This window comes from Fukomys damarensis, unplaced genomic scaffold, assembly GCF_012274545.1.
Source record: "Fukomys damarensis isolate Sample0158 unplaced genomic scaffold, DMR_v1.0_HiC HiC_scaffold_31, whole genome shotgun sequence".
Classification (NCBI taxonomy): domain Eukaryota; kingdom Metazoa; phylum Chordata; class Mammalia; order Rodentia; family Bathyergidae; genus Fukomys; species Fukomys damarensis.
In genome coordinates this window covers 19,262,274-19,285,696 of record NW_022900943.1, presented here as the reverse complement: position 1 = coordinate 19,285,696, position 23,423 = coordinate 19,262,274, and the positions used below count along the sequence as shown (strand labels likewise).

General features: G+C 39.4%; 1 protein-coding gene across 31 annotated transcripts in view; it reads left to right on the top strand.

The window, feature by feature from the left end:
• Window positions 1-3,196: 3,196 nt before the first annotated feature.
• Window positions 3,197-23,423, top strand: part of Trpm3 (transient receptor potential cation channel subfamily M member 3) — a 506,665-nt gene continuing 486,438 nt past the window's right edge. For 13 of the 31 annotated variants that reach the window (XM_010638483.2, XM_010638480.2, XM_010638481.2 and 10 more), the window contains exon 1: window positions 3,198-3,723. In XM_010638483.2, the coding sequence (XP_010636785.1) occupies window positions 3,547-3,723 (177 nt within the window). In that variant the 5' untranslated portion in view covers window positions 3,198-3,546. Of the gene's footprint in view, window positions 3,724-23,423 lie in introns of all 31 variants that reach the window. The other 18 variants (XM_010638482.2, XM_010638475.2, XM_010638484.2 and 15 more) reach the window with 10 other exon arrangements.

The following is a 23,423-nucleotide window of genomic DNA, read 5'->3' as shown; positions in this document are numbered from 1 at the left end:
GTGTGTGTGTGTGTGTGTGTGTGTGTGTGTGTGTGTGTGTGGCAGGGGAACATGGTCTTCAAAAGCAAGAAAAGCACACTGTCTATAACCGTGGTTCGATGTCAGCACTGAGACTGAACTCAAATCTGAATAGTGTTCTTCAATGTAGCATCGCTGACACAGGAAATCAGGGGAGACGCTCAGTAGGAAGTGTGCTTATGTAGTGTGGGAGGGAATTCGTTTGTTGAACAGCAAGCAAGGAGTACAGAAATTTGACATACGCTATTTACTATTTCTTAGGACACTGAAAAATAACACGATTGTGCTGGAGTTTTAAGTTTACTCGAATTTTCTCTGCGTATTTGTCAACATCCACCTTCATAAAATTTATAAAGCACCAGTTTGGTTCTGTGAGATGCTAACCTCTGGGGGTAGGATTGCTGTTTTCTGCTTTTATTCATCATTGGACTCCTTTTTAAAGCCAGGAAAGGGTCATTTCATGTGAAAAATATCCTTTCTTGAAAGCCAGCTGAGGGACTTGAAAGCCCTGCTTTAGATATTTGATAGCAAACAGTTTTGGCAAAAACTATGCCAAAGATGGAAGCAAAACTTTCTCTCATGCACTGTAATCCTTCTTTGGTCTCTGCCTGTCTTGCTGTGGAGACTCCAAATCAATTTCCTGGAGGGTGTGTACCTCTCTTCTCTAATTGCAATCTGATAGGGCTGAGAATCCTTGCACTTCCTTGCAGTCCACAACTATTTTCTTTGACCAAAGTTACTCCATAAAAATTAAAGGGACTAGGGGCCGGGGATTTAGCTCAGTGGTTTCACTGCCTGCCTTGCAAGCACAAGGGCGCGAGTTCGATCCCTGGTACAAAAAAAAAAAAAATTAAAGGGACTAGGTGGATCAAAGGCTGTGTGTTTTCAAAATGATGCTGTCATTTTTCTGGCACTCTGGACATTTAGGAACATTGAAGGGCAGAGGTAGGAAACTGGAGAGTTTCAGTGCTTTCATGAGGCGGGTCTCTCACAGTGGAGAAACCACTTCACAACATTTAATCGCTCAGGAAGGCTGGAGCCTTGTAGCTTTGCTAAAGGTGGTATCTTGTGATTTGATGAATACCACTTGGCATTCATAAGGAAACCCTTATTGCCCTTGTATTATTATTCTGCTTTCCTCTTTACCCTATTTATTAAATGCATGGCAACTTATAGGAGGCGTTCAGGTTCAGTTTGTCTTGCTACCTTCACAACCTACCCCAGAAGTATGCACACTTGCTCATACAGTGGTTCTCCCGTCACAAATCAACACACGGTGTCTGGAAGGGAAGTCATGGTAGAAGGGTCTTAGGTGGGTAGGCACTGTTGTGAGTGTTTCGTTGATCTTAGCACATTCTGTTCTCGTGACCACTCTAGGCGTGTAGTTATCTGTTCATCTCCCCTTTATACATAAGGGACTACAAAGCACAGAGAAGGTGAGCAAACTGTTCAGGCCACGGTCAGAACCAGAATTTGAACCATGAATCCCTTTTCAGAAATCATGCTGAGATTTGCTCATCAGTGCACATCAGAGTGATGATCTGAGAGAAATACGGAAGGTGTCTTCCTCGTCTTTTAGCTGACTCTTATATAATATCGAATTTCCAGAAACAGATACAATGGTTTTATGGCTGTTGTCCCTGAATTACAAAAGAAGTAGGAGGAAAGAGAAAGCATATCTATAGAGCCTAGGGTACCAAATCCAATCTAGACTCTGGAGTAATTACTTGTATTGGACCTCACTTGCTTACTTGGTGAAATAGGGATATGATAGTAGCATCTGCTTCATAGGGATGTCATTAATAGGAACGTATATAATACATTTAAAGTGCCCAGCACCATGCCTGACACATTCATGTTAGCTGTGATTATTTTGAAGCTGCCCTCCACCCTTTGTGGAAATAGAATGGTAACCGAAAATGACACATGGGTGAGGTCTATTAAAGAAAAGATTGCTAAATAGAAGGTAATCAGAGACATGAATGTTATGTAGTCAGTGGTCTGTTCAACCAATGGACTTGCTTCTCTACAACATTCTTCAGTTTGTGACTTACGAGAATTATAGGGAAATGGTGTTGTAATGTACTTTATTAGGTATTTATTATACTCTAGGGAGAATCCATGCTGTCCCCATTCCGAATTACTGCAGTACATCACACCTGCTCTAACCCCTCCTGATTCTGCTTCAGAGAGGCATAGTAGTCACCGAGCCCGGATTTACCTATCTCTTGCTGTTAATTAGCAGTGGAAAATCCTTTAGTCAAAGGAAGTGATATAAAGTGAAAAAAATAAAAGTAAGATGCTCTAAGGATATAAGAATACTCCTGGGTAAAGTCCTCTGCGTAACTGTTCCCACTGAGGTCTAATGTTTGGGGGGAGGGGCAATCCCAGGAGGGGATGTGGCAGGTGATGTGAGCTCCTTCTACTCCCAGCCCACCCCCAAATTCCCTTCTGTAAGTGAAATTATCTAATTTCTTCCTTCAAATTGAAAAGTTCTCCTTTCTTCTCTTTCACCACAGGAGTCCTAAACGCTACACAAGCCAGTGCAGCCAGTCTTTCTGAAAGCCTTCTTATGGAATGATAGGGCGGCAGTCCCCACTGGAGGAAACCTCACCCTTTACAGAGAACGTTCCCTGTGGCATCTGATGGGTTAAATTTTTGTTGCAGAAAAAAGGGTATTAAGTAGTCTTTCAGGAGGGAAAAATCCCCAATTGAGAAACTGCCATTTCTAAAAGATAAGCATTCATTTGCACAGCTTTATATGAAAAGAATAACTCAATGCTAGCAGTATGAGTGTATGTGGGGGGAGGGCAGGGACAGAGAGAGACAGAGACAGAGTGAGTTTGATTTGTTGCCTTTTGCCTACCTATCACCTATATAATGTATGTATCAGGCTGGTGACTGTCAATCACAGTTAATACAAGCCCCAGAGCACGGCCGGGATCCCTTTTACTATAGATCCATTTTTTGATAGCTCTCAATTGATCATGTCACATAAATCCAAAGGGAAGCATTTATATCATCTTTCAGAGGCATCGCTCTCCCGGTGTCCGACCCCCCACCAGCTCCCATCCCCTCAAAGATGCTTTGTGTGAGAAAGTGCAAGCTCCCATTCTGCCTTTATTTCTGTTCCCAATTGCTGTCTCCTTGGCTCCCCCTCAAACCAAGCGAGCAAAGCAAATGGCCCGGGTTCCCCCCCATCGCCTGACCTGCGTTGACTGGGAGGAGAGCGGGAGAGGGAGCAGCGAGGGAGCGCGCATTCCGGAGCAGGCTGCTTTGCCTCCGACCACAGGCTGTCTTGTGCAGGCTGCCCCTCTCCTTCAAAACCCTGCATCCCCTCCCCTAAGCAGCAGGCAGTGTGCCTCCTTTCCGCCACATTTGGTATGCATGAGCACCACGGCTGCAGGGAGAGGGGAGGTGGCTTTCCTAAGAAGGTTCAGGGGCTTGGGCAGCGCCACTTGACTAGTCTCCCAAGTTCCAGGAAGCCTCTGCCTTAATGGAATTCGCAGGTGTGGAGATGACCATGGGATGCCAGGGCCGTGGGGGACCATCTGTTTTCTAGGCATTGCTCAGGTTTGCAGTTTCTGGTTTTCCCGGTGGAATTTGGAAGGGGTCATGAATCAGACTGATGCTTCTCGACCCCTAAACTGGACCATCCGGAAGCTATGCCACGCAGCCTTTCTCCCATCTGTAAGACTTCTTAAGGTACTGTGACTTGCTGCTTCGAATGGCTCTTTTTATGCTTTTCAGGTTGAAATGCTGAACTTCGCACTTGGGCTGGGACGCACGTTTTGGGGAGTGCGAACGAACGCATGCATACTGGCTCTGCTGTCCATGGCTGGGAAAAGGTTCTCACCACCCCCACCTACCGCTGCCCTGTACCCGCCCCAGCCCCAGCCCTAGCCCTCGAGGATGATGTGAGCTACACTTGAGAATGGGCTTGCTGAACCCCCTCCCCAGCCTACAACAGAATTAATTAACTTCTCAGAGAGGGTGGGAACCGTAGTGGGCATGAAATCTCTTACTCCCCTGTGTTTGGCTCCTGGGCTTTTTTCCCTCCCTGGGGAAGCCCTTCGACCTACTTTCCCTTAAATGGAACCTGGGAGAACAAAGGATTCTCCTCACTATTTTCAAAGCCCTGTTGTTAGGTAGTCAGTCAGGTAAAGACAAAGAAATAAAGAACCTTATCACATAGGGACTTTTTTTGGTGCCCCGGATTTTTAAAAGAGACACGATAATTTCTGTCTCCTGAGCAAAGTCTGTAGTAGGAAAGTATTGTTCAGTATGTATGGAATGCCAGCTCTCTCTAGCTGTGAGTCACACAAAAGATCCAACTACACCTGAGCTGGAACAGCTACCTCCTGTCCTCAGCATTTCTCTTTCTAAAAGCAAATGTATTAAAGACATAGAAAAAGTGTACAGCTCCAAAATAATCTACTTTCATGGTATGCGTTATAGGAAATGGAATATGAATAAAATGTAAAGGTGGAAAAAAGAAAAAAAAATGTTGGTCTAGAAAAGGGAATGTGATAACCCTTTTATTTTGGAAAAGTGCCTATCTCTGAGTGATCTACAACCATTAAAGTTTGAAGAGCAGAGCAAAGTTCTTCATTCTCTAGCCCATATTATAAATGATCTTTCGATTTGATTACCACTGCCACTGAGGGAGTTGTCTACAGTGGAGGATTAATAAACTAGACCTGAATAAATCATACTTGCAGGTTTTTTTTTTTTTTCCTGAGGTGTTCTGGTTAAGTTTGATGTGGACAGTTAGTTCCATACAGCTAAGTAGTTCCTCACAACATTTTTGCCCATTGTCTGAGTTTTCCTGACCCTAATAAACACAAACTGATATTAACTTCCATAAAGCCTGTCCCCAAATGCTGTACAAACCCCCTTTGTGGTCGTCATGGTGATGGCTTGCTTCCCCTAAAGGGATATTTGGGAGGAAACACAGGTTTGGGGGTGGAGGTTGGGAGAGAAGCTTCCAAGGATGTATGTGCTCTTCCTGTATTGGAATGACTGGTATTGACCATGAGAAGGAAGGGGGCTAGAAGATTAACAAAGGCAAGTAACATTTCCTCCAGAATCAATAGTGAATCAAGGATCTGGGGCGAAGAGTGTTTTGGTGAATCTAAGTGTGACTGAGGAAGTGACTCTACTAATTCCATGTGCAATGAGAAATATTTTTTTTCAGTCAAAGTCATTCACTGGCTTTTCTCCCAAAATAATGCCTTTTAACTCTTAACAGTGTGTGTATATATTATTCATGAATACCCAATATATTATTAATTATAGCATAGTTTCAAATGGAAAATATTCTTTATTTACTAGTCACAAAGCTAGAGAAATACCTATTTGATTACTTATTTTTGAAAGAGTTCTGTCATGTTTTTAATTGAAAAAAATACATACACAGCACTAAATACCAGATGTTGTCAGTATTGTAACTGCTGCTTTCGTTGTCAGATAGCTCAGACCTACCACCATTTATCAACATGGTGCTTAATGACATTTCATCTCATAAAGTGCATTAGTGCCCTTCCAGTGCTTTCAGTATCTGAAAGATAGGATGCACGGAACAGGGGAAGTTTCTTTGCAAATGCTATCTGTAATTTTGAAAGAGCACAGCTCCATAAGGGACTTTAAATAGGGAGCACACTTCATACTCTACAGAGAAAAATAAAGTAATACCCACTCTTTTCAGCAATGGGAAAAAAGAAATAAGACCTACTTTTGTATATGAACAACTGCATTATTTACGTGGATGCGAATATTATGTGCCCCTCTGAATTGTGACTGTCTTACTTTTGTTTTCCTGGTACCTATGTGTTCTTGAGCTGATTTTGTCCTTCAAGTAGCGTAGCGTGGAAGTTCATGAGTAATAATTTGCCTTTTTTGGTACGTGTCCTTCCTGGTTTAGTGTGTACACTAAATTTTAGTGGTTACTTTTAGCGTTCCTTCCTCCTCTCGGACTCTTACTGCCCCTTCCCCAAACCAAGACCACCTTGTTAACATGAACCGTGGGTTCTCTGGGCACCCAGGAGCCTGTGGAAATCCTAAGCTAACAAAGCCAATCCTTTTACTCAACAGGTAAATTCCAAGCATGTGCTGTGCCCTGACTTGACAGTAAACACCCTTCTAGGGCATAATGGCCTGATTGGATTTTGTGAAACCCAGATCACTCAGCATTTCTGACAGACTGGGCTCAAGCCAATTTCCCTTCCTCTCCTTTTTCTTGAAAATGTGTGTTGCTTTGCTAACTTACTTTGGTACCAAATTAATACCTAGAAATGGCTTCATAATCCTATTTCTTGTACTTCCCATTTCCTAATAGAAATAGGATATGAAAGACTCAGAAGAAAGCCAGCCTCTAAACATAAATTAAACCCAAATAAGTGTTGGAACATACTTATTATGCCTTCTGAAAAACGTCTCATTTGTTGTTTTGTCCATCTCAGAACAAATTTTGAACATAACAGCCAATTAACATTTTGAATTTGGGGTTGCATTTGGAAATAACACTTGAAAATGAATTTCTGGACAGGGACTTGGTGACGATAGCCAAAAGACAGAGCCTGTTTTCAAAGGGATACAATTCACATGGGACCCTTTCCAAACTATTTCTCCTCTGTTCTTTGCTTCATCCTTGTGTGTGTTTCAAAGATTTCACTTTACCATTAATCACAAAAGAAGTCAAATTTGTTGCAGTAACAGAATGTTCTTAGCATATTTCATCTTCATTATCAAGTTGGTCTCTGCCATTGTTTTATTTGGAGATTTTATTTTGGTAACATGTTGAATTTGATGGTTATTTTTAGACAGCTTTCTTAGCATTGAAGTCTTGGCAGACTTTCTAAAGACTTCTGGAAAATGGGTTGTCAGGGGGAAAGGAAGACTGTATTTGTACCAGATTCTGGATAGTCACATCTAAGTCAACTTGTTAATGAAAACCAAATAATCTGTATCCTTCAGATTTTCAACATTTTATAGTGAGCAATCATGGTATGACTTTGCCTACTTGGAGCGATATCAGAAATAGAACACAGAAATTATATTTCAGAAAAACTAAGCCTAAGTACTGTTACAATCCCACTGCACTCCTATCTAGCTATGTGACCCTGGGTAAGTCACATAGACTGCATAACCTGGTGTTCCCTTCAAAATAAGAGGGTTGGGTCTTGATTTAGATGCAGAACTGTGACTTTCTGTCTCTGCTGTGCTCCATGGGTTTAGAAGTGCATGCAGTTTTTCTGGGTTGAAGGATTTGATGCTAAAATGGAAAAAAGAAATGGGTATAGAAAGTAGTAGTATTTAAATTAGAAGACTTTGCCTACTAGGCTATGGCATTTGACAGTTACCCTGAAACCAAGAAGTATAATTAGGGGAATTTTGGTAGTAAGATGATCTCCAGAGCTCTGAATCACCTACCTGCCATCTCTGGAGTACCTAAAATGGGGTGCAGAGGGGCACTGGAAGCTGAACAATTTGATTAGAGATGTGAGAATGTATAAGAACCTAGGCTACGGCACAAGTAGTGAAAGCAAAATACAAAGGGGCTTGTTACTTCCGTGAGTTGTGGTCAAGAGAGGTGTCTTTGCTGTTTGACTGGATGGTGGTCAACTTTCTGAGAATAAGGATCCTGAGAAGGAAAAGCAAAGCTGCCTCCAGTTTTTCTTCGGTGAGCTAGAAAGGGGATGTCATTTACCATCTCTAACACAACTGAGGCAAAAGTGAAGAGTATGGCTCCATACCTCACTCTTTAGTCAGTATGCACTCCGTTGTGTGCCCAATAGGACATATCTTTTAAGTAAATAATCAGTGGTACTACTTTTAGATTTTTTAGACTATATTTCTGTAAAACAATGCATAATTACATATAATAAATTACTTTGACCTATACCCCAAACTTTTCTGAGTTCCACTCAAAACGTTTAGACTTTTATGTATTTTTCCTTTTTGTCGTTCATACAGTAGGATGAATGAAACTTGTTAGCTCAAGAAAAAGACTTGAAAAAGTCATGATCAAGTTAAGGGATCAGATTGACCCAAATTCTCCCCAAGTGTTAATATTTTTTACTTCTATAATTTCCCACAATCATAGCCACTGTTTCCTGTATGTGTAACTCATTCCCTGAGCACTGTACAGTCCGAATTACCAAATGGATTTGGTCTGTTTTCTACAGCTGACACTGGGTATGAATGAAACTCACTTCCTTTTGATGCAGTTAAACTCCTGAAGAAACTGTCGAAATTTGCTTGTGATTACATTCAGTTTGTGTTTACAATCCTTGTGTGGAGCTGGGACGTGTACATAACTCATCATACCTCCTTTTGGACCCCCTTTCCTTCTCCTCCCTCCCTCTTCCTTCATTTCTTTATCTTCTTCCCATTTGAGAAATAACCATTTCCCTACTTCCTAACATCTATCTTTTATTTTGCTCCTTACTTATAATTTGAGTTTCTCAAATAAGAAAAACCATGTGCTATTTAAGTTCATGTGTCTGATTTATTTCACCAAACATTATCTCTCAAGGTGCATCCACTTTCCTGCAAATGGCTCGTTTATCTTTCTTTATGGCAGTGTAGTACTTCATGGTGTATAAATACCTCATTTTCTTTGTAAGGGAAGTAGAATAATATCGACAAATCAGGGTTTTGTGTAGATAGGTTATGTGTTCTTCCATACATAATAAGGAGCAGTTATGCTTCTATAGCCAGAAAAGAAACATCCATCTGTTATAGCTATGCCCACTTACAGATGTGGCAAGCCAGGTTGGGGAGCTTCTTAAGGACCAACCAGTTGGTGCCTTCAAGATGAAAACCTTGAAGAGTATATTGCTTCTAAAAAAACAAAATATATGGTGGGCACTATTTTAAGGGCTTCAGATAAAGAAACTTCTGTCTTTCCAATGTTCAGCATGCCAACCTCCAATTCCCTTAGGAAAAAAAGTGAGAAAGAAAATGAAAAAAATGAAAGGGGAAGTGGGCAGGGGAGGGGAAAGAAATAAGGGAAAAGAAAAATGTGAAAAAATGGAAACAAAGTCTTTGTAAATAGGGAAGGGTGAAGGGGGTGAAGGGAGGGTAGGGATATGGGGGAAAAAAAGCAAGAACCAAGATATATCGTTTAAAGGTACAAGATCCCAATGATAAATGAAACTGTATTGTTTGCTTTAAATATACCAATAAACTTAATGGAAAAAAGAAAGAAAAGAAAATGAAGAAATGAAAGAAAATGTGACCAAACTGAAAGGCAGGAGAAAAGGAAGGCGGTCTGGGGTATTTAAATGGTGCCATGCACTCAGGCTGCTGGACAGCGAACCGCAGGACTTGCTTTTTTGTGACTTGTTCTCAAAAGCCTAGGCAGAAGTCCTGAGGTTAAAAGAAATCGCCCTTTCTCTCTGGGAAGTTGTTTGCTCCATTTTGGAGGCAAGCATGAGAATGGGAAATAAGGGAAGAATTGACTGCTGCCTCCAAGTCCAGGAATTGCCTCTCTCAGGGTTGCCTGTAGTCACAGTGACCCCTGCAAGGTCTGTTTCTGCCTTTACAATGACTTCCTTCTTCCAAGGTGGCCTCACATCCTTCCCTCTCCTTTCTGTGGTGTGACCTCAACCTGCCTGGAATCTCCAGACGGCTGGATCATCTCCTCTGTCCCTTTCTACTATCTAACATGAAAAAGAGTTTAAGAGTGCGGCTGAGGGAAGGTACCCAGAGTGTGGATTCTCTTTTTTTTTTTTTTTTGATACCGGGGATTGAACTCTGGTCCTTGCACTTGCAAGGCAGGCCACCAAACCACTGAGCTAAATCCCTGGCCCCTTGGGAAGGTACCCGGAAATGTTTACCGAATGGACAAATGAATGGTGAAACGTGAAAGGTACCGGAAATCCTAAGAATGCTCAAGAATCACTTGAAGAGTTCCTGGGAAAGGCAGGAGGTAGGCATGGGAATCTGCAAGTCCACCAGCACCTAATGAGTGCCTGAAACTCATGGGAGGACCCCAGAGGAGACAAGCAGCCACAGACCCAGCAGAGCTGGAGGGAAATGATTCAGTGGCCTCTCTTACACCCTGTTAGTCGATAGTGAGAGCAAACTGTTTTAGGAAAACATTTCACAGGTTTTTCAAATTTTAATCATGAAGGATCACATAAAAAGAGAGCTTTGGATTATAGATAATATAAATCATAATCTGAAGAAATTTTTGTCCTTATCCTTTTAATATTTTGCTTACTTCTTTGATCATTTTCTGTGATGAGTTTTTAATCATGTAATATAAAATTTCATATATCTTTTCTCCTGAATTTTTTTCATATATTGTGGTGAGCCTACTGGGATTGCAGTTGTCACTCGGTGGTGTGCCTCAGAGTCCAGGGGTAACCATCATGCCAGTTGGAAGGGGCTGGTTCACTTGGGGACCCCCTGTGTGAGCGGCCTCCCCCCAGCCTTTAAGGACCATCCAGAGAGTCTAGAGCAGGAGGGTGAAGGGGTGAAGAACAGAGCACCTAGGGCTTTTGTCTGGAAAAGCATAGTCGTATTTAAAATTAATTTCATGTGGAAATTTTTGAAGTGATGTTTAGTATTAAATATGGGCAAAATAGCTGAACAACATCATCTTGTCTCCTGAGTACATGATAAAAATATAGTGCTGTAGCTATGGGGATGGGAGGGGCAGGTACAACAAAACCTCTGGGAGGGAAATCTTTCAGTTTTATGTTTAGCACGCATAATATTTGTGTTTAACAGCATTTGGAAATTCTGCTCCAACCACTACCTCCTCCCTACTTCATTTTCAGAAGCATATATCTAGGAAGTGTAGTTAAAAGGGTGAAAAATATTTTTTAAGATTTAATATGGAGAGAGAGAGAGAGAGAGAAGGGAAAAGGAGGAAGGGAAAAGGGAGGAGGAAGGGAAGTTGTTTACAAATCCATTAAGAGCAAAATTTTATGGACTCAGTTGGCTTACAGGAAGGAAACTTTACCCAACACAACAGATCCTTGAAGGAGTAATTCTCTGCGTGGCCCAAGACTTCCTATTACAGAATTGGATTCTGGGTATTGTAGTCAAACCACCTAAGCAGCACCTTTGGAAGACCTCGAGAGTCTGCTTTATCCAGAAATCCAGTAGACCTTATGCAGAGTAACATTTGAGAATCTTTTCTTCTGCAGTGTGACACTTTAGAAAAGAGGTGCTGGCTCATTAAAATGATGCCTCTGGCATAACCACACCTCAGTATCTGATTTTTATTATTTAAAGTCCGGCACCTCACATCTCTCTATAAGCTTATATAGGCTAATAATATAGCTACCTCTTGAAAGTTCCCATGTTCCCAAGACATGGAATAACTTTCATAATGGATTCTTTTTGCAATTTTTATTTTTTTATTAATATAGGTTTGCAGTATGCAATGATTACACTTCACATGGGAAGTGGGTAGCATATCTTAATTCATTGTTTGTCCCTTTCTCCTCCCTCTACCTGTCTTCATCCCCTTCCCATTTGAGAAAGGTCTGTCTCCCTACTTTCTACCTTCTGTCTTTTATTTTTCTATTTATCTGTGTTTTCTGTATGTTTGATTAATTTCACTTAATATTATGGTTTCAAAGTGCACCCGTTTTTCTATAAATGACTCAGGCTTATCCTTCTTTATGGCAGAATAGTACCTCCATTGTGTATCAATACCACTTTTTCTTTAGCCATTCGTCAGTTGATGGACATACAGGCTGCTTCCAAGATACAGCTATTATAAGCTGTGCTGCTGTAAACTTGGGTAGGCATGTATGGCTGTAATATGATGTCTTTAACTCTTTGGGGAAGATACTTAATTGCTCTTGAAGGATCATGCAGGAAATCTTATTTAGTTGTCAGAAATGTACAGTACTTAGGTAACATCCAGGATAGGAAGACAAGATGGTTTATCAGTCTTGCTTTTAGTTACCTAGGACACTGCACACTTTCGTGGTTGGTGACAGAAAGACTAGCTTGTCCCCTTATCCTGTGGCCATCACTGAACTAAGTAAGTGCCCCTCAAGGCTTCTCCTTTTGTTTGATGCTTTCTCCTGCTTGGTAGAGTCACCCATTCACCAAATGCCCAAACCAGAAAACTTGGGTTTATGCCTTTTGCTTATTTTCTTTTATCCCTTACATAATCAGCCAATCATTTCTACCAGATTTCCTCATAAATATGTCTCAGATCCACCTCCTTCTGTCTATTCCTAGTTCCCCAAATTGGTTTCTCTGTTTCTTTCGCCCAAAATATGATAGCTGCCTCCAGTCTTATCTGCCTCAAATCATTCCTTCCTACAGCCACCAGAATGGTCCATTTAGAATGCAACTGAGCTTAGGATGCTTCTGCTTGACGTTCTCAGTGGTTCTCCATCTCCTGCAGAAAAATAGTTAAGCTCTTTGATGTAAGACATAAGCTCCTCGGTGATCTAGCTTCTCCCTGTGTGTCTCATTTTTCTCTTGCCCAAACTGTGGAATTTCTCATAGAGGTCCTTTTTATACAAGATCTTTCCACACCTGAAAAATCTGAGCCACACCTTCTCCTTGCCAACTCCTGCCCATCTTTTACTACTCAACTCAGGTGAGTAGGATGAATTTTTAAAAATTTTTTTCTTGCATCTCCAAATCAAATTTAGGCTCTCCTCTTGTGCATGGCCATAAAAGTCCATAAAAATCTGTGGGTATTTTTGGCTTTACTTTTAGCATGGTTTAGTATTTTTTGCTCCCTCCTTCATTGGGAAGAATTTCTTGAAGCTGGGTCATTTCTTACTCAATCTGGTGTATGTTAACACTTTTAACAGCCTAGAACATCTTGAATGCCAGGTCAATTGTAATTGGATAGGTAAACGTTCAGGAAATGAATAACATGTTCCCGATTCAGGGCTGTGAAGTTGCTACTGGGAAACCAAATGGTATTACAGGGTCTTGGTATTATCAGTGTCTTGAACTTGAGGTTATTTGCTTTCTATATTCCCCAAATTGGAGGATTAATTTACTAATTGAATCACTAAGTAGTATAATCCTTAGTAAAAGAGATGCAGAATATAATACTTAAGAAACTCTAAATAGGTAATAGGACCACATGCTTGCTTTGATAATATTTACTGAAAGAGAAAGTGAGAGACTTAGATTACTTCATCTACTGATTATAGTGATGAGAAAAGGCATTTGTTAATTTAGTGACTTAATAGACTGTAACGTATTTCCTTGAACAGTTTTCTTGGCTGGGTTATTCCGTGAAATAGAAAAAATAATATTGAAAGAAAAACTACACTGGTAAACCCATTGGGTCCATTCTTGCTTTACCCTCTAAATACATTTTTAATGAGTTTACAGAGATAATGGTCTCATTGAAATATCTTGATATTTCCATTCATAGGTAAATGAGAGTTGGGATTTATTTTTTTCTGATAGCATTAGGTAATTTTACTGTCTTAGGTATCATGGATCAAAGCCAAACAGAAATTCTAGTTTATTAGGTTCCTATAGGGAAAGAAATAGATCAAAGTCAAAATAACTTTATTGTGGAAGAGTGAAGAATTTTTAGGAATTATCCCATTGCTTATTGTTTAAGATCAATAATACATGTATGTAGATAGAGGGTAAATAATTATTTGTTGGCATAATCTATCTCTTTGCTAGAAGAAATCATTATGAACAATGAGTTTTCAGATAGGCTTCCATGTTCATTTGCTCACTGGATGTGGTAGAAGCATATCTGTGAATTCCAGCACTCTGGGAGGTAAAGGTAAAACATTACAAGTTCAAGGCCAGTCTGAGCAACTCAGTGATATCCTGTCCAAAAAACAAAAACAAAAAAATCAATTAATATTAAAAGGCTGAGGATATAGCTCAGTATGAAGGCTGTAGATTCAATCCCCAGGAGAACAAAAAAGAAATGCTTGCTTTGTGGTGCTACTGCATGAATAACTAATGGCTTGACTGTTTAGGATCCAGCACTTTCATTTGCAGGTGTTGAATGCTTTCCGCCAATCTCATAATGCTCCTGTAAAACAAGATTTCTCAACCTTAGCACCACTGGCATTTTGAGCCAGAAAAATCTTTGTTGTGGGGCTGATGGTGCTATACATTGTATGACTTTAGTGCTATCTTTGGTTTGTATTCAATAATTGTAAGGAGTAACCTTCACATTGTAAAAACCCATACTACCTCCAGTCATTGTCAAATATCCTCTGAGGGACAAACATCACTCCAAGTTGACAATAACTACTTTAAACATTTCCCCCCTGCAGACAAATATTTTAAGGGGTAGCTAGGTAATTGATTTTCTAGAATCTCAAGAGATACTTCCTCTTGGTATGAAGGGAGTTCTTTAACTTTAGATACTTCTCTTTCATTTTATAGTTGACTGAAATTTAGATTTAATTTGGGAAGTTAATGGGTCGAGTTGTGTTCAGTAAATATAGAATAAAGAATTATTCTTCCATCTTATTGTCAATCATCTCTTATAAAAAACTGAGTGTGGCCAGTTTGTCTGGGGGTAAACATTCCATAGATGTTGCTTTCTGAATTAAAAATAGAGCATATTTGTCAGTTTGATTGATGGTATCAAGTGAAACATTTAATTCTTACTCTTATTTTGTTCTATAATAACTTCTACTAGAACTGTTTAAGAAAAATGCAATATAAAGTTAATTTCAATGAATAAATGAGAATGTTTCACTCCACTAGTATGAATTTTTTGTATGACATTAGTTTATATGAGCAATAACAGATTTGAGATGAATCTAGCAATTTATACAAAGAAGCTGTCTAATTTAATTTAAACAGGATTATAATTAAGCTAATATCCAGTCATTAATTTCAGCATGATCAGATGAATAGAAAAACTGACATCTGGACATAAAAACTTATGCTACATTAATTAATATTCCATCTGAGTTTCTTAGAATAAATGCTATAATTTTTAATGCCTGGTTTTCTCATCTGTAAAGTGAGAGGATTGGGTTATATCAAGATCGGCAATTTGTTTTCCATTAAAGGGAGATCATAAAGATTTTGGGCTTTGCGGGTCAGACAGTCTCTGTTGTGAGATACTCTTCTAGTCTCTGTTGATATTCCTTTGTAGGTTACTCAGTCTCTATTCCAATACTCACTTTGGGCCGGGGATTTAGCTCAGTGTTTTTGCCACCTGCCTAGCAAGCACAAGGACCCGAGGTTGATCCCCCGTACCAGAAAAAAGAAAAATTATTCCAATACCCAACTCGAAAGCAGCCATAGACAATACATTACAAACGAGTACAGTTATGTTCCAACAAAGCTTATTCATGCACACTAAATCTTGAATTTCATATAATGGACATATCATAAAAAATTATTCTTAATTTCATTGTTTCTATTTTTAAAATGTTAAGACTATTTTAATTTACCAGTTCCATACAGAGGGCAGGTGGTACTGGGCCTGTGGACCAGTCTGTCAGCCTTAAGACTGCTGAGGTTGCCTCCAGTTCTGACTTTGTTGAATGTATGAAACAATAATGGAAACACCGTTCCTGCACCTGTGTATCTTAACACTAATTCAATGTCTGAAGAGAGCTGAGAGTAAACCACTGATTCATTACAATGATGTCATATGCTCATTGGAGAGCAGTGTGTGGTGGGCTTTGCTATCTCCTGATGGATAGAATTCTTGTTCTCTTAAAACAAATGGAGTCTCACTTCACATCACTATTACAGACTATGTATTCTAAAATGTATAGAGACTGAAAGTAAAATGATATTAAAAGCTTAACATTTGAAAAGATCTTTTCAATTTGCAGGGGTCTTGCTTTATATCAGATGAAATGAATTTCATGGCAACCTTGTAAAATGAACTTCACAACAACCTTGGAATAGGTACAGTTACTCTCCTTTCTGGGTGGAAAAAACAGATGGCCTAGGCAGGGTGAGCCACAGATTAGAGGGATTCTTTGGTTCAAAATCCTTTCCCTGTATTCATCTGCATCTTACAACCTGTTCCCTTTTCTTTTCTCTCTTCATCTGAGAACCAACTAGACTGTAGTGTTATGTCATGCACTGATAATAGAAATAGGTAGACTGTATGTCAACAGAAAGAATTAAAAGAATATTTTCAAAATGATCACTGGCAAGAAACAAAACTTCTTTGAGTCTTAATTTGCTTAGTTATAAATTAAAATTATATATTGTATAATTCCAAAATTAATACATGACCAGTGTTGGTAAGTCTGTAGAGAATATTCAATAAATACAAATTCATTTACCTTTAAACTAATAAAACACAAATGGTACAGTAGGAATTAATTGAATTAAGAGTGTCTTTTGTCATAATTTGGACTTGGGGAATACAGTTGTGTATAAATATTTTTACTTTGGAATTGTAGGTTGTATTAGTCAAGGCTTTTCAAAGGAACAAACCAGTAGGATGAGTGCATGTATAGGAACAGATTCATTTTAAGGAAATGGCTTGGAAAATTTAGAGAGATTTGGTAAGTTCAAAACCTGATAAGGAAGGCCAACAGCCTAGAGCCTCAAGAAGGAGTTTCAGCTTTAGTTTGTTGTAGACAGGAACTTATAATTCATGTCTGCTGTACAACCAGGGATAACTGACATTGCAGATGGTCCAAAGGCAATCTGCTAGAAAATTCCTCTTTGCTTGGACATAGTCAGATTTTTGTTCTTTCCAGGCCCTCGACTGTTTAGATGAGAGACACCCACATTACAGAGAGCAAATGCATTACTCAAAGTCCACTGATTTAAATGTAAACCTTACCCAAAACCACCCTCAGAGAAATACCCAGAATAATGTTTGACCACATATCTGGGTACCATGGCCCCAACAAGTTGTCACATAACATTGTCATATTGGTCATTGCTAATTGACTCGCACCAATGTAAATAAAATTTTGTCTCAAATGTAATCTCTGGTACACTTAATGTCTAGAACAGAAGCATAGTTAGACAACACAAGGATGCAAACTTTTCTGTTGTGGGGTCCTAGAGTCTCTGATGCTTTTCTGGCTCTATCACATCTGTACTTCCCTTGCAGACAACCTCCTTTGTTACTCTATATTCTGCTCATGCTTGCTGGGATGCCCAGTTCTACATGATCTCAGGGTGGCCTTCCTTAATCTCACCAGCTTGTCTCTGTCTCCTAAGGAAACTCATTAATCCAGGTTTGGCCACATGTCTATCCTTGTCTACTTAGCTCTGGAAGGGAAAGTTGAATCAGCAGGTACAATTGTGATCAGCTAGGCCTATTCTAGCAGATGCTATGGTCAGGAACGGATTCTCATAGGAAGTAGGGACAGTACTTCACTAATTCAATTAGCATGAATGCTCTACTCACATATTGATTTCATTGAGTTGGAATCCATTCAAACCTAAAAGGTTCTGAGGTATAGTAATCCAAACTAAGATTTCACTCTGCCAATGAAGATATACCCTTGGCTAATATATAGCAAGAGGAAATGGACTTTAACTATACAACTTGAGTTTAGGTATACTGCAAAAGACAGTATTTCTTACAAAGAGGTTTGGAGATCCTGGACAAAATGGAGGAGTACCCTGAAATCATGAAGAAATACTTTTAGGACGCCTCCCTCCCACCCTTGCTAAGACAGCATCAGGGGTCAGATGCCCCTCAAATGCCTCTGTCGTTGGTGGCTTCATCACAGCATCACTGCTGGAAAGTCCCATGGAACTCTTTGTCAGCTCTGCTGGCTGGCAGAAATTCTATCGTCTCAAATTTCTATCCCTGAAAAAGAAAGTAAAACAGAACATTGTTTAAAAGTAATGTGACAGTAAATTTAATATGAGTAAGAGTTTTATGACACTTTCAGTTAATCATGCTTGAAGGGATTCAGTAGAAAAGAGAGTATTGATATTTTGATCAGCATATTCCTGTTTGTACTGATGTTCTTTGAAGGGCAAAAGTCCATATAAATTTTTTAATGAAAAGAAAATTATTATTATTTTCTGTATAACACATTAATGAATAACCTGGAATGCATTTTCTCAAGTGGAAAATGAGGCCATTTGATTCTCCGATGATTACATTGCTCATGGATATAACACATCTTAATACATTTTTATCCCCTTCCTCTACCTTTAAAATAGTGAAAATGAGTATTGTTTTTGTTTTTACAGGTATAGCAATTCACATATCAATACTGGAATGTACAACAGTAACTCTTCTCTCCCATTCATTTATTTATCCTTCCCACACTTAATTCTATGACCATCTACTGCTATGTGTCAGAAATTGTGTATTAGAAATGTAAAGGTGAAAAAACCAACCCCTAGATCAAAAAGAGCTAATAATAGAATTAGGGAATGAGACAAAGAAACTGAGAATAACAATGTGGCTTGATACATGTTGTCCTTTGAGGAGCTCAGAGAAAAATCACTAAAGATATCCCGGCGAGCTGGCAGGATTTTCTTGGAAAGTTAACTCCTCAACTGAGGACTGAGGCCGGTGCTTAAGGAACTTCGGGGAGAAAGAATGTTCTGGAATGACATGGCGTGCAACCAGGCAGGAAGCCAGTTTTGAGAGCGCAGCCCACGTGGGAACTGCCCTGAGGGGAGCTGAAGTAACAATTGTAAGAAGTGTCGTGGTGAGCGAGCAACGGGCCTACTTCTGCAGTGGGTATGGCTGTATTTATGTAGCCGTGCTTCTGCACAAACTCCCCAGACAGGCCGCCTTGTTTGGGCTGCTCAAATCCCAGCGCAATATCGCCACCTCCTCAACCTCTGCTCCGAAGCTCTCTGTAGGTAGCACCACTGCCCCCAGCTGCGCAAATGCAGAGGCGAACCCAAATTCATTAGTCATGAAGTGTGGGAACTGTTCAGCAGCAGCAGGACGCCCCATTAAGAGGGTCACACTGTGGGAGGGAGTCTTCACTTGTCTTTCTTTTCTGTTTTCCTTGTGCCCCTGGCAAACTCATTTTCCATATTCAAACTGCTCTGCAGACTGCTTCATTGTGGCAAAACATTTTATTCTGTTTTATGCATGTAAAGAGTCTTTGTCCAGAGTGATAATGGCTTTCGGGAACTATAGTAAATAAGTGTTAACCATGTCCAGACAGCTGCGAAATGTCAGGCAAAGGGAACAGTGAGCTTGCTTGGCAGTCGCCAGTAATGGTGTGTCACTGGGGAGGAGTGAGTGTGTATTCACAGGTGTCTCTGGTTGACAAACAGCTGACTAATTCTCTAGGATGGACATTCACCGCCCTCCTGTAAAATCCTTCTTCTCACGTGAGCAATGGTGTATCATCAAGAAAACTTTCTTTAGTTGAGGCATAATTTGCATCAAATAAAATCCATGAATTTTAACTGTTAGGTTGGTACATTTTTATAGACATAATCACCTGTCTGACCATCATCTGCTCAAGTCATATTTATTTACATCATTTTAGAAAGTTCTTTGTGCCTTTAAACCTGCCCCCCCCCCGTTAGACCTCTGCCACTCTGTATTTGATAGTTTGTAGTGAAGCCCATCAATATTATTTAAGGTAGCCAAACCTCAATGGTGTACCACGCCCTGATTTGCATTCCCTGAAATAAAGCCCTTTTATTTAACCTTTCCCTTTCTCCTGTCTCCAGCCTCCTGACCACCCTGGTGTTTTCCTGCGTGGTCATGATCGCATGTGGGCCTGGAAATATAATGGGCTTTCTGTTTCTGACCCTCACCCGTGTCTCTTTGTTGGACACACCTCTTAGTCCATCATATAAAACTTTGTACAAAATGCACTCTCTCTTAGTTCTGTCTAATCTGGGGAGCTGTATAAGTTGAACCACAGAATGTGTTTTCTTATGTATGTATTCTTCCTCCAAACATATTGTTTCTAAGGTTCTTACCTTTTATATGGACACTTCTGTATGTATGTTGTATAAATAAGTCAAATCTGGCTTATATTCATACCCATTAATGAATGTGTACTTTATTTACCACTTTGGCTTCAACAAATGTAGCTGGTGAGAACATTCTTGGGGACATAATGCATTCATCTGCCTTGCCCCATACCTAGAAATGGTATTGTGGGGTTATGGCATAGGTACATTTGACCTCAGTACATAGGAGTGTAGAGGTTTTTCAAAACCACCACGGTACTTCATACTCTCTTAAGTACAGCGTACAGGAGACTGAGTTGCTGCACTCTGTAAAAAATATTGTTATTGTCCTTTGTTTTACATTTTTCATTTTCACCATTCTTTTCACTGGTATTTCTTATGACTATAATATCTATTTCCCTAATGAGGGAGATGATGTTAAATTTCAGGTACAATATATTTCTAAAATAATGGAAATAGCAAAAGATTATGGAGAGAGTTGAGGAAAGAGAGGAAGAAAGTGAACATTTGATGAGTTATTGTGGCTGGAATAAAATTCATATTTCTTATGAACTCTTCATTAACAAAATCCTACTATATGCAGTTTTCAGATGAGAAATATGAGATTGAGCAAGTTTAAATGAACTAGAAACAGCAATAATAATAATTCCTTTGTGCTGTGGTTGGGGGAAATAAGTGACTTAATACACAAAGTGCTTGGCACATGAGAGCCTTTAGTATGTTTTTGCTGTTTTGAAACAATGCTACAAATGATAAATAAAAGCAAGTTAGCTTGTGGCTCTTAAGGAAAAGCTAAAGGTAGTTGGGCGTAGGTTTATTCTTCTAAAGTTAGCATCAAGAAATTTAACAAAATGTTCGCTATTACTATGGATGTATCCATATTAGGACAGTGATGCCCCACAGAGATATGCCAGTTTGTTCTCAGCTGAAGTTATTTCCTTGAGCCTGGTTTTGATGGAAAGTATCCAGATTTCAGAAGGAGGTCATATTCTGTCATTAAGTTGATTGATGGATTTACATCTGCCGCCAAACTTGTTGAGTGTATTCTATACAGAGGGTGTCATACTATGTGATGGAAATAAAAACTTATATAGAACTGGTGCTGAGCCTTTCTGGAGGCAAAGGGAAGATCAGACTGTCTTCAGGATGGGTGCAGTAGTTCCCCGCCTCACCTACCTACTTCCTTAATCAGTTATATTTGGACCATTCAGAGAGCTGCTGAGGACTTATTGGGTTCTTTTTCTTCTGTCTTCAAAGTTTCTGTAGTCAGGAAGATATTCATGACTGGGACAGGTTTTTTATTTTAAGTCTTCTATAAATACTTTTCAAACATTACAAATTGCTGTGCCTGTATTTGATAATTGTTTCCTAAATTCTAGCTTCTGAAGTCTCAGACCTTATTGGGCAGGCTTCTCAAGTGTACACAATTATATTTTGACCTCGGCAGGTTGAGAGATGAGTTTTCACAGGATGCTGAGATGACAAGAGTGAAAACACATATCGCTTTGTTCTAAGGTTCATATTTCACTTCTTTACTTTTAATAACCATTTCATTTTGCTGAAGAAAATTCAATAGTGGCATTTTTACTTGGGTCATAATGAGAAGTTAATGGAGAAAAATAGTACATGTGTCTAAGAAAATTTCAAATCCAGTTTGTGATTTATTAGGGGTAGGTAGCTATTATTCACTTTCTTTATTTACATTTACCTCACATGTGCCTTAAATTATATATACCTTATCATTTGCTTAAAACTACAAAGCAACTTCTTTGATTTAGACTTTTAAAAACTGTACCTCAGAATTCTACTGAAACACAACTACAGGGGGGAAGCAAATTTGCATGCTCTTCTCTCCTTATCTATGGAGAATTGGTTTCAGGATCTTTCAGATACCAAAATGTGTGAATGTACAAGCTTCTCATAGAAAATCATGCAATATTTGCACATAGCCTGTGCACATCTTCCCCTATATTTTAAATCATCTCTAGAGTATAACACCTAATGCAGTCCAAATGCTGTGTAAATGGCTGTTACACTGTATTGCTTAGGTAATGATGGGGTAATGTCGGTATACGTTCAATACAGATACAAATTCTTTTCCTGAATACTTTTATTCTAGGAATTGTTGAACCCCTGTGGGAATGTAGAGAGCCAGTTTCATTCATTTACCAACAAAGGACAAAGTATATGGACCAGCCTTAGAAATAGAAATCAATTTAATTCAGTAAATACTTCTGAGAATCTCCTGTGTTCCTTTGCCACACTGTTAGTGATACAAAGATGAAAATGACCTAATCTTTAAGTGAAAAGGACGAGAACGATTAATCATAATGCTTTTTAAATAAAAATCAATAGACTATACCAGATATTACAAGACAGCATAGTTTAAAACAACTGATTTTAATTGAAGAAACAGTTACTCTTAAAGAGATCATATTTGAATTGGACTGATCTTAAGAAGTGATGAAGATTTCAACAGAAAGAGGAAGGGAGTGTTATCCGTGGTGGAGGAAAAGTACATGTACAAAAACACTGTGGTCTGAGCATGCCTGGAATGCGAGGTGACTTTCAGCTGTTCAGGGGAACTGAGTCAGTGGGCAGTATGACACAGGAAGTAAGAAGGGCTCGCATGTAGTGCTTAGCAGTGTAGATCTTGCACTTCAAGCACATTCTGAAATATTCTTAGAGGACAATGTGTTCAGCACATATTTACAGAAATCAGTCACGTGGCAGAGTCTGAACTCGGCACTAGGAGCACAAAGATAAACAAAAATTCATTCCCAGCTCGCAGGAAGTCCCAAGAGTTAGACCAACATAATAGGCACAAAGGCAATTCAAAGGCAGGAGGTTCCCTTGACTTAATGCAATGGAAGTGAGAAGCATAAAGGAGAGCTTTGTTTGCTTCGTACAAAAACACATTCCATTTACTACCCAGGTAAAAAGTGATTATGCTGCTAACCCCAAATTAATGTGTCTTTATTGTCATTCCTGACATTTTCCTTGCAGTGAAGAGAGTGCTTGAAATCTATTCGAAAAGAAAAATTCATGCTGGCACTCCACTTTCACAGATTTGGTGTTCAAAGCATAAACGTATTCCCCTACAAGGAAAACTAGAATACAGTTTTATTTAAACGCTTTTTCTGAGCAGCCTAGAGGAAAAAGCTGTTGGACTTCGTAGGCCTTTACCAGTTTTGTTATCAATAATATAAGAGATGGATGTTTAAATGGTGTTTTCTATGCTGTCACAGGAGCCAATGACCTAAATTGTCTTTAAACATCAAACTTTCCAAAGTTAAGAGGACACATCTGCCCTATGAATATTAAACTGGTCACTAAACTGGGTCAGAAGCCTACAATGAGTGCTTTGATGGTACTCTCCTCCTTCCAGAAAGCGACCTTGTGTGTTCATTACCTTGAAGAAGCTAATTGTATTTCCTGTGCACATTGCTTCTAACAAAATAACTTTTGTAATATTTACCTTTGACAATTTAGCTATGTGTCAATTTTTAGGGTTCTTTAGTCTGAGCTTGAGTCTGATTCCTCTCCTCGGGACCTACTCATTCCACCCTGTGTGT